Source organism: Erythrolamprus reginae, chromosome 1, assembly GCF_031021105.1.
Source record: "Erythrolamprus reginae isolate rEryReg1 chromosome 1, rEryReg1.hap1, whole genome shotgun sequence".
NCBI classification, from domain to species: Eukaryota; Metazoa; Chordata; class Lepidosauria; order Squamata; family Dipsadidae; genus Erythrolamprus; species Erythrolamprus reginae.
The window spans coordinates 378,120,796-378,136,775 of NC_091950.1; the positions used below are offsets into that span (position 1 = coordinate 378,120,796).

The 15,980-nt window shown below is 36.4% G+C and overlaps 1 protein-coding gene across 1 annotated transcript in view; it reads right to left on the reverse strand.

Annotated features, from left to right (window-relative positions):
* The window catches only part of FSHR (follicle stimulating hormone receptor), a 110,879-nt gene that overhangs the window by 37,984 nt on the left and 56,915 nt on the right, over nt 1-15,980 (reverse strand). Inside the window, exons 3-4 of the mRNA XM_070741608.1 lie at nt 4,735-4,809; nt 3,616-3,690 (exon numbers count right to left, since the gene is read on the reverse strand). Of these exons, the coding sequence (XP_070597709.1) occupies nt 3,616-3,690; nt 4,735-4,809 (150 nt within the window). The remainder of the gene's footprint in view (nt 1-3,615; nt 3,691-4,734; nt 4,810-15,980) is intronic.

Genomic DNA, 15,980 nt, shown 5'->3' on the forward strand with positions numbered 1-15,980 from the left:
CAATTCAACCAACATTTGTATTGCTTAAGTGAGTTGCTACGTGAACTTTTGCCCCATTTACAACCTTTTAAGTGAACCAGTGCAATTGTTAATTTAGTAACACAATTGTTAAGTGAATCTGGCTTTCCCATTGAGTTTGCTAATCAGTAGGTCACAAAATGTGACCCCTTGACCCTGGGACACTCAGTCATCCTAAATATGAACCAGTTGCCAAGTGTTTGAATTTTAATTACTCGACCCTGGAGATCTGAAAAACATGATTGACATAGGCTGATTTTATTTTATTATAATAATAATAATAATAATAATAATAATAATAATAACAACAACAACAACAACAACAACAACAACAACAATAATAATTTATTAGATTTGTATGCTGCCCCTCTCCGCAGACTTGGGCCAGCTCATTTATTTGCTTGCCTGTTTGTTTTCGGCTTATATGCCGCTTTAGTTACAAACCAATGAATCCTAATAAATATAAGTCACTGTTTTTCAGTGCTGTTGTAACTATGAACAGTCACTAAATGAACTGTGGTAAGTTGAGGACTACCTGAATATAAACCTGGTTATGATTTATCGGTACAAAGAAGGCAGGATGTTACTAATACGACCATTTTGTTAACAAGGATTCAGAGTTACAATGGCATGTGCAACAATGATTTATGATCTGACTTTGAAGACTCACCACACCCACAGTTATGTGATCACTATGCAGTCGACTTGCATTTATGACAGTTGCAGTGTCTTGTGGTCATATGATCATGAGATTTCTGAAAAGCAATGCTGGTAAGGGAAGCTGGATTTGCTTATGACTATATGAGTCACTTAATGACCATGAGATTTTTCTTAATGACTGCAGTATTCATAAAAAACAGTTTTAGCTTAATGACCATATCGCTTAGCAATTGAAATCCCAATCCCAGCTGTGGTCGCAAGTCAAGAATGTATTGCAACCGGTAGGAGAAGGCTATTGTATGACTATGCAAGAAACAATAAGCAAATAATCCCCCTTTTTTCACCTTTCCTCCTAACATAAAAGTCTGAAGGTATGGGGTAATAAATAATGCAGTGCCTGGAAGAAATGGAAAATTAAATGTACACTGGTATCTGCTGTCTTTTCTTTATTCATTTAGTTTTTAAAAGGCCACTCCAGTTTTCTCAGTGGAGTGTGCAATACTGTGATAGAATACTGAGGGTCTTTTGCCTTTCCATAATATCTCATCAACTGATCAGTGTGAAATAAAACTGGGAAGGAGTTGGTCTGGCATAGCATTTGTGTGAATACATTGCAGTGCCAAAAATAATTTAAAAAACACAATACAAATTGTAGAATTCACCTTGGGTGTTGTTCTGCCAGCGTGTGCCAACCGCCCTTAATTACAGGTTAATTAATCCAAGCAGACACACACACACGATAGAAGGCAAATAAATGTTTTTTATCAAGAGAAGAAAAAACTCCCTTTTAAACTTCAAATGGATTTCTTGTAGCAACAAGGCACAGTTGGAATACAATACAAGAACAAAGTCCAATTATTAACTCAGTAACTGTGAAATTGGGTCACAGCTACTGTTGTCCAAACAGTGCTAAACACTCACAATGAAGAATAATCCAAAGTCCAGGAATCCAGGAATCCAAACACAGTCTTCAATACAATCAGGAAACAACAATTCACCTTGACGAATTACGATCAGATAATCTTCCACAACAGCCAAGCCAGCATGTTGCTATTTTATCAGCAGCTCTAATTACTGGAGCCCCACCCAAACACAGATGGCCTCTCTTATCTCCTGTAATATGTCTTAAGTTGTTCTCTCCTATGCATAGCTCTACGCATGCGTGGGTCTGTCATACGTTCCTCATCTGAATCCAATGAATCCAACAAAGATAAGGAAGATTGATCTCCTCCTGGGCTGTCAGCCAAGCCCCCCTCTTCCATCACACCCACACTTCCTTCGTCATTGGATAATTCACTAGTTGACTCTTTCGGGAGCAAAATAGGTCTGTGACATGTGGATGTTTCCCCCACATCCACCTCCACATTCCTTGGGGCAGGAGCTGGGCCAGAGCTAACCACAACAGGTGTAGACCACAATTTTTAGGTATTTAAGTAAGGAATGGCAGCATAGTATCAAATCCGTCACAATTTCCCCAAATCAAACTGACTTCTTCTTTTATCTCCATCACAAATTAAAGCAGCAGTTTTTTAAAAAGGCCTTTGGTTGTGAAAAGTGAAACAATGACAACAAAAACAACCAAAATAACAAAAAAAAACCTTCAACTTCAACCACAACAATACACAAGCAAACAACAGATACAAACTTAAGATAAACTGCTCCAAACTCGATTGCAGAAAATATGACTTTAGCAACAAAGTGGTCAACTGACTCGTGGTTTCTTCTCAAAACCCCCAAAACTTTAATCTTAGCCCATCTATTATTGACCTCACTCCATTCCTAAGAGGCCGGTAAGGGGCGTGTCCCTGTCCTCATGTGCCTTTTTTTGTATCCTTTTCATGTAACGTTTAAACTTTTATCTGTTATCTTATATGTGCTTGATAAAATAAATAAATAAATAAAGTAAAATTAAAAAATAAAATAAAAAGACCATTATATCCTTAAGCTTGTTTCTTCAGCCATAAGGATATGAAGCCTTTGTTTTCTATCATTAACATTTGCCTGTTTCATGTTTAATACAATATACATTTATTGAAAGAATATATGAGCTACTTGGGAAAAAGAGAGCATCTGTTGTAGGCAGCGCCACATGAATGAATCTTTGATGCACGTAGAAAATTCCATTTCCTGTCCCAGTATCTGATAGTAACCACAGAATGGTAGGAAGATAATAAAGTGGCTAGTAGACTTTTTCCTGTTGACTATTCTTCGGAGAGGGGCGGCATACAAATCCAATTAAATCTAAAATCTATTCTTTAACTGCAAGTATCTATTCTAGATAAAAGAGCACAATGGCTTCCATTAGTAACAATAACAACAACAACAACAACTACAACAACAATAATAATAAAGATTATTATTATTATTTATTAGATTTGTATGCCGCCCCTCTCCGAGGACTCAGAGCAGCATTAAATATTCCATTAAGTCAATGGAATACATTAAAAACAGTCTTCTGGATTATTATGTGGATCATTATGGCAGCAAAGTGAAGAACAGAATTGCCCTTTGCTCCTTAAACATAACAGAATTAGAAATATATTTCTGATAGTGACTTGCAGTTCTTAGAATTATACAGCTTTTCCCCAAAAAAGCTTTAGAAGCTCACAGCATGTTTAATATATGGAAATGGGAGAAGGAAGAAGCTGCCACACTTATCAAGGAACAATTCCATTTTATCTCCACAGTTACATTCTGCAAACATTAAAATATATAGCAGTAAATGCATTAACTGTAGAACCTGAAATAAAATATTACCATTATGAAAATTTTCATTTTTGAACTGGGAATATGAACAGTTTTCATAACAGGAGCAGTTGTGTTAATTACATGAAAGAAATTTACATGGGTGGTTATTGTGTACAGAAATCAAAATAAAAAGAATACTGGATGTAAAAATAACTTAATTTGAAACAGTTACATAAATCATAGACTTACAAATATCTGAGACTGGGAAGATTCTGGAATGCATGTCTATCAATATACACAAGATTGTTTGCTTTCTCAATCCTTCTGTAGGGAAAAAAGAAAAATGTCCATAAGAATATGTATTGTAAAGACTCAAGTCTTGCTCTTTGAGAGTGAACAGAGAAGCGATATTTACTTACCAAGCTGTATGTAGCTAGTCAAATATAAAATTTCACTATAACCTTGATATCAAGTTAAATGTTTACAGAAAGGCACCATCATATCATGAAGACCATTACCTTACAGAAAATGCTTTTTTGATGTCAGCGTAATCAATGTGTACATCAACATATGATAACTATAGACAAAGTACAAGCTTATTGTAAATCAACTGCTTATTATCACAGTATCTTTCTACTGATATGTTCTTAACAAAGGACTAAGTTATAACTAGGACTAACTTTCCCAAACATCACCATTTTCAATATCAGAAAAAGCAGGAAAAAAGAGTCAACTTTTTCAGTGATAGTATCAGTAATGGGTTGCAGCTGGTATGGCTGGGATCGGGTTTCCGCTGGTGGAAATTGAGATGCGCATGCAAGTGCATGCACAAGTGAGCTTTGGCTTCTGTATATGTGCCCTCGCGCATGAGATTTTGCCGATTTTCGGTGGTTTTTTCATTCTGCACATGTGCGGAAGCAAAGTGCTGAAAATTGGCAAAATATTGTGCGTGGAAGTGTCCTCGTGTGAGATTTCGCTTGCTGCACATGCACAGCAGCTAAATCTCACGCCAACGGGCACATGCACACCCACCAGAAACATGTGTGCCTTCAAGGATCCCAGAGATCATACCGGTAGAGGCTGGTAAGTGGAACCCCCGCCTGGATAGGACCTCATTTCATAACACTCTACATGAGAATGTATGGTGGATGATACCTTATAATGATTTAATCAGTCTAGAAGTGAATAAATGACAACCAAGGGCTAATTTCTATTTTTTTAAATAAAAATAACAGTATATTTTTTTCAGGCTGCAAAGAAAAGAGGTCATGGTAGTTACCATTGGTGGTACATAAATAGACTTTTGCCCCTTTTTATATAATCAATTATTTCATTACATTTTTATGAGATTTTCTGTTTTCAACTTACATTTCATAGAGCTTGGGTAGGTGAGAGAAAACATCAGATTCTATAGTTTCCAATGCATCATTTTGAGAGATCTCTCTGTCAAGGAAATGAAAATAAAATGGAAATGTTAGTAGGTCAAATACTGTATGTATGAAAACAATTCAAAAACTTAATAATTTTCAAGAATTAAATAGCTGTCAACTGGAGTGCATTAAAACACACTATTGCTTTTAAAATCATATCTCTAAGAGATTCCTTTTAAGCACCCAGCTGTTCTCCATAAATGAGACATAATCTTCTCAATGTAAAGGTTAATGTTTGGGAGTCAAAACCTAGTTTTCCTTTCAGATACAGTACTGTATTTGTGATTAACCATCAGCAAGAAAGAGACTTGCTTTAAAAACTTTATTCTTGATTTTAAGGAGTTTGTTTACACCTTCATCACTTGTACCAACATGATTGCCTGGAAGCTAAAGTAATAGAGGTCATTCTGCTGTCCATATAACTTCGTTTGTTCATATTGGCATTAATGTCGAAGTAACCGACATGCAAGAATGTGCAATATTCCACCAATAGACCAGGGGTGAAATGCTCCTGGTTCGTTTGTGCCTGTCAGTCGTTGGAGAGCTGGTCGCGAAGGGAGTGCAAGGCTCCACCCCCCCCCCGCCTGGACACCACCATTTGGGTTCTTTTACCCTCTGTGCATATGCAAAGCATTCTGTGCATGCACAGAGTGTAAAAGAACCCAACTAGCAGTATCTGGGCAGCCTTGTGCTCCCTTTGCGATTGGCTCTTGAATGGCTGAGAGGCATGAGCAAACCGGAGTCATTTCACCCCTGCAATAAATATGTATATTTAATCATGGTTGGTTGAGTAACACAGGTTGGCTATGTTTCACAATTCAAAGTGTTGGTAATGACCTTTAAAGCCCTACATGGCATTGGGCCAGAATACCTCCAGAACCGCCTTCTACCGCACGAATCCCAGCGGTCGCTAAGGTCCCACAGAGTTGGCCTTCTCTGGGTCCCGTTGACCAAACAATGTCGTTTGGCGGGCCCCAGGGAAAGAGCCTTCTCTGTGGCGGCCCCAGCCCTCTGGAACCAACTCCCCCCAGAGATTAGAACGGCCCCCACCCTCCTTGTCTTTCGCAAATTACTTAAGACCCACCTTTGTCGCCAGGCATGGGGGAGTTAAGTTATCCTTTCCCCCTAGGCTACTACAAGTTATGCATTGTATGTTTGTGTGTATGTTTGGTTTTTTTATAATAAGGGTTTTTTAGTTGTTTTTATTAATTGGATTGTTCATGTTGTTTTACCACTGTTGTTTTATTAATTGGATTGTTCACTGTTTTATTAATTGGATTGTTCATGTTGTTTTATCACTGTTGTTAGCCGCCCCGAGTCTGCGGAGAGGGGCGGCATACAAATCCAATAAATAATAATAATAATAATAATAATAATAATAATAATAATAATAATGTTTATCCAATATATATATAGCCATAGATACACAAACTGCTGTCAAGCAAACCAGGCTGCTGTATGTCTTAGCATGATGTATTAATGAGGGGTCCTTGATGCTTTCTGAGCTTGGTTGTTTTCTTCCAACCATGAGCTACAAATATATTCCTCAATCAATATGATGTATTAACCCTGTCTACATACATATATAGGTGTTAGTCTAACTGGACTCAGTGTGGGTTTGACAATACAGTAGTGGGATTTACTTTAGAGATCATCCTGTGTTAAAGGGGAATGAAAACAAGGAATCATTTAACATTTCTTTTTCTTCCAAAAAAGGTAATCATGATTTTATAAGACTGACATCTTCATAAAAAAGTTTAATATATATAAAAATTAATAGAAATACAATTGTATAATAAACACCTAATTAAACATAAATATAATCTACAATATAATATAATCTTCTATTTTTAGCATATGTAAGTTTTTTTCTTGAATTTTATGCCTTTAATTTTTGCTCCTTTCTGCGATCTGCATAATGTACTTACCATAATGTATTTATCTTAGGTACAACATGATGGCTAATGTTAAGGAATGTGCAGATTGCTTGAGTTATCAAGGATATTCACAGAGGAAAACGTGGGATTCCAGTAGATAGTCAAGATATATGAGTAATTATTCAGTCATACAAAACAGATAGCATTAAAGTTTATAAAATAGTGTTTACTTTTAGAAATAGCACAATCAAGTTAAATAGTCCAGTCATACACATTCAAATCAGTAAATATTTCTTAATACAATAATAATATTACAAGCCTCTCTTTGTCTTAATATCAGGCATACATTGCAGCTTACAAATCATCAAACTAACCCAGAGCTTACTACATCAGTCTCAGTGAATCAGCAGAAAGAACAGAGAGAGAATCATGTTTTCTGATTTCCTCTTATGGCAATTTTGCAACATTACCTTTTAAAACTATAGTACTTTAATGCAAACAAACATTCATTTGTTAGCTTAGTTATATATTGCAAACCTAACTGTACATGGTACGAACACCTACGTATATATGTATGTATCCAGTGAAGGGCTACCAAAATTGTTACTACCACACTGTGGGCGTGGCTTATGCAGGACGCCCTGCATTTTTTTCCAGCATCTTTCAGTGCAAATTGGGTGCTCTGGGGTGGAGCTCCATTTTCGCTACCCCATTGCGTTCCACCCTGTCCGGGCAGTAGCCCACCCTTGTATGTATCTACATACAGTAAAACCCAGATTTGTTTTGTACTTCCATTGAACAGACTGAAGATCAATCATCAAAAAATTTATTTTGGAGTTTCATTATTTCCAAATTTTCTAGTTTTTTAACATATCCACTAAGCATAACATATTCTTTCTTGTTGCTTAGATTTCCAATATGTACTTGAAATGTCTTTATGTATCCTAGACCATTTCTCTGGTGATATATTATTAAATTTATACCACTCATCTTCCTGTTTGGGATAACTCTATATGGAATACTGTAGATATATATGAGTAACACATATATTCTTTAAAAAAAAAATATTTTAAAAATGATAATATAGTGTAAATTTCAGTTATTTCAACCATTTGTTTTCCCATTTTTTCATCTCTATATTATAGCCGCAAATTTTAGTTCAACTGATCTTGCATTCTTTAGACTGGTTCTTCCTCTATTTCAAATTTCAATAAAAATTATATATTTTAAGAATTGTATGCTCATAATTTGTACATAATGATGTTCAATTCATGGCATGGACCCATGGCATAGTTATCTGAGGAACTATCTCACCTGGTCACGCAAAAAAGACATGTTGTGGATCTTGTCAGCTAGAGAATTTTGATTGGCAGTGTGCCAGAAGGGATCTGCCAAGGACCCTTCTTTGCTGCTGCCTCTAGTCTATGGGACATCCTGCCCCCTAAGGTGAGCCTGCCCCTCAACCTTTTTGACTTTCTGCGTGACTGTTAAAACCTGGTTCTGTCAACTGGCATGGGGAGCTAAGGGTAATATGCAATGCTGGAATAGTTGAATGATTTAGGCCACTGCCTCTGTCTTTTTAATGCCATCCTTTTTAATGTAGTCTTTTGATTTTTTTTTGAGAGGGGGAGAGGGTTTGATATAGATTTTATAGATTTTTAAATCTGTAAATCAAAATTCACTTCAATAGTAAAAATGATATGCATAAATGTGCTAAATAAATAAATAAACCATTCCAAACTCAGCCCTACAATCTTCAGAATCATAAACTCTTGTGTTTCTGCCTTTAACTCTGTTAAACAAATAATTCCCTCAACACCGTCAAACCATTTATTAAATCTGGACTACTATTAATCTTCTCATTTTTCCTATCATCCATCCCCTCCCACTAATGACTGTATGACTGTAACTTTGTTGCTTGTATCCTAATGATTTATAGTGATTGTTTCCTAATATGATTTAATTGCTTATTTGTACCTGGACTATCATTAAGTGTTGTACCTTATGACTCTTGACGAATGTGTTTTTTCTTTGATGTTTTTTCTTTGATGTACACTGAGGGCATATGCACCAAGACAAATTCCTTGTGCGTCCAATCACAGTTGGCCAATAAAAATTCTATTCAATTCTATTCTATCCCATCCCATGCCATCCCATGCCATCCCATGCCATCCCATGCCATCCCATCCCATTCTATTCTATTCTATTGTTTTGTCTCCTTTAAATCTTTCTAATAACTGTAAATAAGAAAACTATTGTAGGTTCTTTGCTTCCAATTCTTCTCTTAATTTTATTTTGTATTCCTTGTGACACAATTCTAGTATATCACAATAAGTTAATCATTTGTATTTGCCTATTATTTTATAAACAGCCACAAAGTTGTTTTTGAGCACAACCTGGATTTGTACCTAATTCATATTCTCAATGTAGCATGTCTAACATGATGCAATGGAATGCGTGGACAACCTTGAGGAAAGAAGGAAGCAATGTTGCTTAGGAAAAAAAATCAGATAAAAGAGGCAGGCACCCACAATTGTTTAATACTCAATGAAAGAAACAGGAGAGAACTGCCTTAATGGATCTAGCACTTATAAATGGAGAATGGGAAATTTGTAATACCACACAGGATTTAGCCATTTAAAGTTTTCATTGACTAGAAATACACTCATAAATAGTATATTTAACAATTAATAGAATTTAAAACCATCAGCTTTATGAATGAAGAATTTTTTACGAATCCCCCCTCGCCACATTGTGAAAAACAATTCAAAATGGATGACTTAAAAGGTTGATTAATGATTCCAGATATATCTCCTATGAGAAAGGAGCTCCATTAAACATAAAATCTTCACAGAAAAAGCCAATTTTCTACTGATCCGATTGACAATCAGTGTATATTAAAGGCAGATTGGACAGGTTCAGAAATACGATATGTAAATATGGGGAGTCAGTTCAGGTTTTCAGGTGAACTTTTGGAGGCTGAAGCTGGGAGATGTACTATAAATGTTAATATCTTCCTTTCTTCACACCTTCTTTACATCCACTTAGGGCATTTGACAAGGTTCCTAGAATAAATTGGGCTGGTGAGCATTATTTTTCTCCCCCAGGAAGGAGACAGTAGAGAAAGAACATATTTAATTAACCTTATAAACAACTTAGAAAATGCAAACACCAAAATTTATATCCACCCTTATATAAATTATCCACTCATAACGAGAAATGCGATTAACTGCATTTCCATTGCTAATTCCACTACATTACACATTATGATGAAGCTGGGAACAGCAGGTGCTTTACAGTGACACTGTATATTTCACTTAAAGAAAAAAATCAGATTGTGAATTAAACAAACCAACCCATCTTCTATAAAAATGTGTCTTTTAGGTTTATGAGCTGTCTCATGCAATTCAGCCAAGCTGAACAACTAGATGCAGCTTCAACCTCCTTGAATACTAGCTCCCCCTCAAAGGGATTGTTTTTTATTTGAGAACACACTAGGTTTAAAATAATTGTAATATTTATCTTCTAATTTATACAGCATGCAGAAAGGAGCAGAGGAGGAAGTTACTATTTTGGCAGGTCTAGCAATTCAGAAGTGAGCGGAGGAAAAACAATAGGGCTGCTTAAATTTTAAGCCTTTCTGCTTTCACTGCCTTCTCTTGCTCTTCCTCCTCCTATGTTCTAGCAGACAATTAATCAGACAGGTTTGAATCTTAAGAGGACCCAAATTAATAATAATAATAATAATAATAATAATAATAATAATAATAATTAATAATAATTTATTGGATTTGTATGCCGCCCCTCTCCGTAGACTCGGGGCGGCTAACAACAATGATAAAAACAGCATGTGACAATCCAATAATAAAACAACTAAAAACCCTTATTATAAAACCAAACACAACACAGACATACCATGCATAACTTGTAATGGCCGAGGGGGAAGGAATATCTCAACTCCCCCATGCCTGGCGGTATAAATGAGTCTTGAGTAATTTATGAAAGACAGGGAGGGTGGGGGCAATTCTAATCTCTGGGGGAAGTTGGTTCCAGAGAGCCGGGGCCACCACAGAGAAGGCTCTTCCCCTGGGGCCTGCCAAACGACATTGTTTAGTCGATGGGACCCGGAGGAGACCAACTCTGTGGGACCTTATCGGTCGCTGGGATTCGTGCGGTAGCAGGCGATTCCGGAGGTAGTCTGGTCTCTAAATATTTGGTCTCTATTTAGATCTTGCTAGCCTTCTATTATTTGCCTAGTTTTTTTCCTGGCTATTTCTCTAAACTAGTGATGGCGAACCTATGGCACGGGTGTCACAGGTGGCACGCAGAACCATATCTGCCAATATGTGAGCTGTTGCCCTAGCTCAGCTCCAGCACACATGAACGCATGCACAGAAGCAAAAAATCACACAAAAACATGGATGCGCCTGCGTCTCTGCACGTGATTCTGCTACCTGCATAGCTGCAATAGCAGAATTATGCTGGACTCCGCTAGCACTCAGAGCCACAGGGGCGAGCACACGTCACTGTTCCACCTTAGCAGCCCACTTCTGCATAGTAGTATCCAGTCACTCACATCTTGCCAACTGCCATTGTAGATGAATTCTTTGATTCCCTTTTATCCTTCTTCTCCTGGCCTATAATCCTAACATAACCCTTAGAAACAAAGACATGTTTGTTGAGTTTAATTCTAATGTTATGTATGGTTGTTGTTTGAGTGAGTATGATTGATTTGCTTTTTATATGTTTATTTATTATTTATTACTTAGATTTGTATGCCGCCCCTCTCCGAAGACTGTTGTAAGCAGCCTCGACTCCTCCGAGAGGGGCGGCATATAAATCCAATTGATTGATTAAACAATTAAACAATTAAACAATTAAACAATTAAACAATTAAACAATTAAACAATTAAACAATTAAACAATTAAACAATTAAACAATTAAACAATTAAACAATTAAACAATTAAACAATTAAACAATTAAACAATTAAACAATTAAACAATTAAACAATTAAACAATTAAACAATTAAACAATTAAACAATTAAACAATTAAACAATTAATTAAACATATTGATTTTTTTCTTGCCAAAATTTAAGTTCTGTTTCAGGTTCTTATGTCTTAAACAGAATTTTGCAGCTACTCCATTGCTGGTTCAATCCAATAGAAAATTGCCAGTTCATCCATCTATCTATGTATCTACTTGCACATGCACTCATGGGCACTGTTATTTCTTGAGTAACAGATTTTAAAATGGCATATAACTTAAAAATTGTGAAAAGAAAAGAAACAGCAGTGAAATATTCCTTGTGATAGGTCACATACCTATTTGTGTTCAGAATTAATTTGAATGAATTACCTTTTAATTTTGAAGCCTCAGCTGCTTTCTATAAACCATTCTGGGTGAAACTACCAAATATTATTTATTTTGGTTCATGACCCAGAAATTACTGTAGCAACTTTTCTTCTAATTAGCCTGGACAATCAGCAAGTAAGGTCAGCTTTAAATCAAATACCATGGATTTTCTTAAAAAGCAATGACAAAGAATAGCAGAATTAAGGAATAGACTTCATTTTGTTTTTCTTCTGAGGCATGAATATTATTTTTTTTAAATGTTCAGAGCTTCTCCACAACTTTAATCAGTGCATTTAAATATTTCTTGTTGTATTTTCTGATTATACAGAAATGGCAGAATAGCTGCAGATCACCAATTAAGAAGCAAAGTTCTAAACTCATCTATGTTTAAAGGTTTTGGCACAGAAGGTTGCTATAAATTAAAATGCAAATTAAAATGCAAAAGCATACACATCTTTTACTGTAGAGAAATAAAAGCAAAACATAATAATGTACAACAGGATGTAATTGCTACATAAATGGGAAAAATATATTGTACGCTCTTAAAAAGTGCAGAACATTATCATTTTTTCTTTGCATTGTAAACCAAATTAGGGTTGTTGAAATCAATGTCCTCATTTTGAGCCAACTCTTTGTAGTGGCCTTGTTGTAGTGGCCTTGTTTTGAGAAAGCATTGTGCAGGCTGCAAATAGTTCCACTGAGTTCTACTGATAAGACAATAGCTACAATTTGGTACTCAGCTGAGAAGGAAATATCACTTTTCCTCTGTGCATTATTTTCCCCATATATAACCAGGAATGTATACACAATAGTTGATCTAGGTATACAGCCTAAGCTCATAAATATTTAGCACTCTGGTTGACTCATAAACTTTGGTTTTATGGAATATTGTTCTTGGCCCATTGATTCCAAATCTTTTGAAGTATATCTAAGAAAAGACCTGTGGTTTGACAGCCAGTAGTAGTAGGTTATTGGCAGGAATAACAAAAACAATAAACTCCTTTTTGGTTCTTCTGCAAGAAACTGAACACATAACAGAATGGTCAGTCACACTGATAGGCTTTGAAGGTAAGCAGCAGTCCATCAGGTGTTCTCTTAGTTAGGTGGATAGAGCAAAACAAGCCATAGGAGCAGTGATGGGCTATGAGCTGGATCGCTCGGAACGCGGTTCCGGTAGTGGCAATGGAGCGCGTAGGCCTGCTCCATTGCTGTTGGATGTGCACGCGCCATACATGCGGAGCCGGTGCAATTCTGGTAAAAATTGCCAGGTTTTTTTGCTTTTGCACATGCACAGAAGCAAAGAAACAGCAATTTTTACCCAAATCTCACTGCCGCAAGGACATCAATGTGAGATTTCGGTGCGCGTACTGGGGCATACTCCCGGCGCGTTCCAGTAGGGCTGAAATTGATAGCCTGCCCCTGCATAGAAGGAAGTTGTTAGAGTGAGGAACTCAAAATATTTTTTGCCTTTTGGACTGTTTTAGGTGGATGATTGAAATGGAAAATAGATATGATAATTGCCACTTTATATTTTAACTCCCAAATCATATTGCTGAAGATCAATTACTTGCTGCCTTGTGTCTATATTGTGATCAGTCTGTGTTTTGGAGATTTCAGATGTTCAGCGGCAAATAACTGATTTTATCTTTTATGGTCAGCTATTTGGTTGGGGCCCATTGGTTGACAGGATTGCACATCCTTTTTCTAAGCAATAATCTATGTCAAGGTATGTGCAGTTTTGCTGCTGGATCCTCAGTAGGCAACAGAATAAACACATGCCATAAAAGTCCTTTAGGCTCAACTAAAAGTACTTCAATGATGAAATATGACCCAGAAACTATTGGTTGAATATCCAAACTATTTGTGGCATAGTTTTATCTAGTTTCTGGCATTCAAATGGATTTTTTTCCACATGCCAATTTTTTAAGAATAAGAAAAGCTTGAGAAGAAATGCATATGATTATGAAAATTCAGCAGTGTGCACATTGGCTTTAGGAAAAAGAGGGAATTAAATACTCTTAATTTACATTAGTAGAGATTATGCATAACCAGCTACATTGTTGCTCTCTGAGAGTGTGCCCTGGAGAGTACAGACCACCTAATCTACACTGTGCATTTTGATATTTAACTCATATGGATGCTATTCAAGAGGAAGCATTTTATGAATTGTAATTTAATTAAGATACACCTGAAAGATCTTTTTAAAACCAGACAAATAGCTGAAATAATGTCAAAAATTGTACAAAAATCTGCTTCCACATTTGTCAAATAGAGGAAGCTTCTGTTTTTCTATCCTTTCCCCAGAATACCCGAGAATGTCTTTCAGATTTCTCCTGGTGGGATTTGAATGTTATCATTGGGTTTGTTTTTTATTGCCTGTCTTTCCATTATTCCAAACTCCCTTGGTCCTATAAATCCATGGAGAACAGGACCTTTCTTATATCTTACATTTACCACATCTTCTGTAAACTTACTTTTTGAGGTGCCTGGTAACTTAGAGGTGAAAGTTAATGGGTTCAGAGCAATATTTAGTAGCAACTGATTGAAGTATAGATACCATGTAGCTAGAACCTGTTTTCCAAGTTCTGAAAAGATTTGTTAATGGAAACCCAACAGCCAGCTACCCAGTGTTCCATGCAGGGGGACCTAACAGAATCTGAAAATAATTGTATTTTTCACCAAACAAGGTTTGCTTTAGACCAGAGCTGTCAAACTCCTGGCACATGGGCTGATGTGTCACATGCTGGCAATACCCATGCTCATTTTAGTGAAGGGGGAAAATGTCCAGATACATCACGTGATGCCACTGTGATCACGTGCGTTTGACACTCCTGCTTTAGACTGACATCCTAGGTTGGAATTAGAAAATTTGCCCATTCCTGATTCCCGGCAAATACCCCCCCCCCACACACACCAAAGAAACTTCACGAGTCTTTTTCTCCTTCTTGACAAACACATAATATCACGGAGCCAGATGCTCACTTGCTTAGTGGTCTTGTAGCTCTTGGATAACATGCCCACTCTTTCATTCATGGAGTGAAATGAAGAATTTGCTTCCCTAGCCTGCCTTATTCTAAGTTATGGTCTATTTCATTTTTGTTATTATAGTAATTATAGTAATTAAGATCTATTTTGTTTTTGCAAGCTGTATGTTCCAGATTTCATTCTGAATTTGTGAAGAATAATTAGATAGTCTAATGCTATTGGGTTGATAATTTTTGTTAAATGTGAATATCTTTATGTTAAAATTAAATGAAAAAAAAATAAAACTTCTAATTACTAGAGTCCTTGAAGTGATTTCCCTATTTTCCCCAAGTAAATGTAAGAGTTAAGAGAATCCCATGCTGCAAAGACGATGCCTTTTATTTTTAGGTTCACTGTCTATGAATTGTTCTGGAAAATAGCAAAATCTGGACTTTGCTGGTTGTTTCTGCAGTATTATGCTACTCTCAGCTTTTCAGCTGAGAAGGCTATAAGCAAAGCTATAGAGGATCATGGGTGAGTACGGAGGTGCATTCTTTCATACTTTGACCAACAAGGGGATAAGTAGTTTAATAAAACTGGATTGGCACTCGTATTAGAGATGCCAGATGTTTTACACAACTGATGTTGGATGTTAGGAAGAACAAGAAATGGCTATGGACTTTTCTGCCTTACTTGCAAGCTAGATTTGGATGATGTCCATTCTTATTTAGGTTCATTTGAGAAGCTGACTGGAGCAGAAGTATTCTTGCTAGGGCAAATCTTGAATGGGATAGACCAAGTTCATTTTATTCTCAGATAGGGTAGAATTTTTCTGAACCTTCAAGGAGATAGTGTACAAGATGAGGGATGGGATGTTTTCCTTCAGTAAACGAAAACTTCAGGTTCAATGAAATAAGGAAGCCTTCAAAAGGTTTCTTTAGAGTTGTTCATTTCTATGACATGTGTGCATGTGTTATTGAAATGT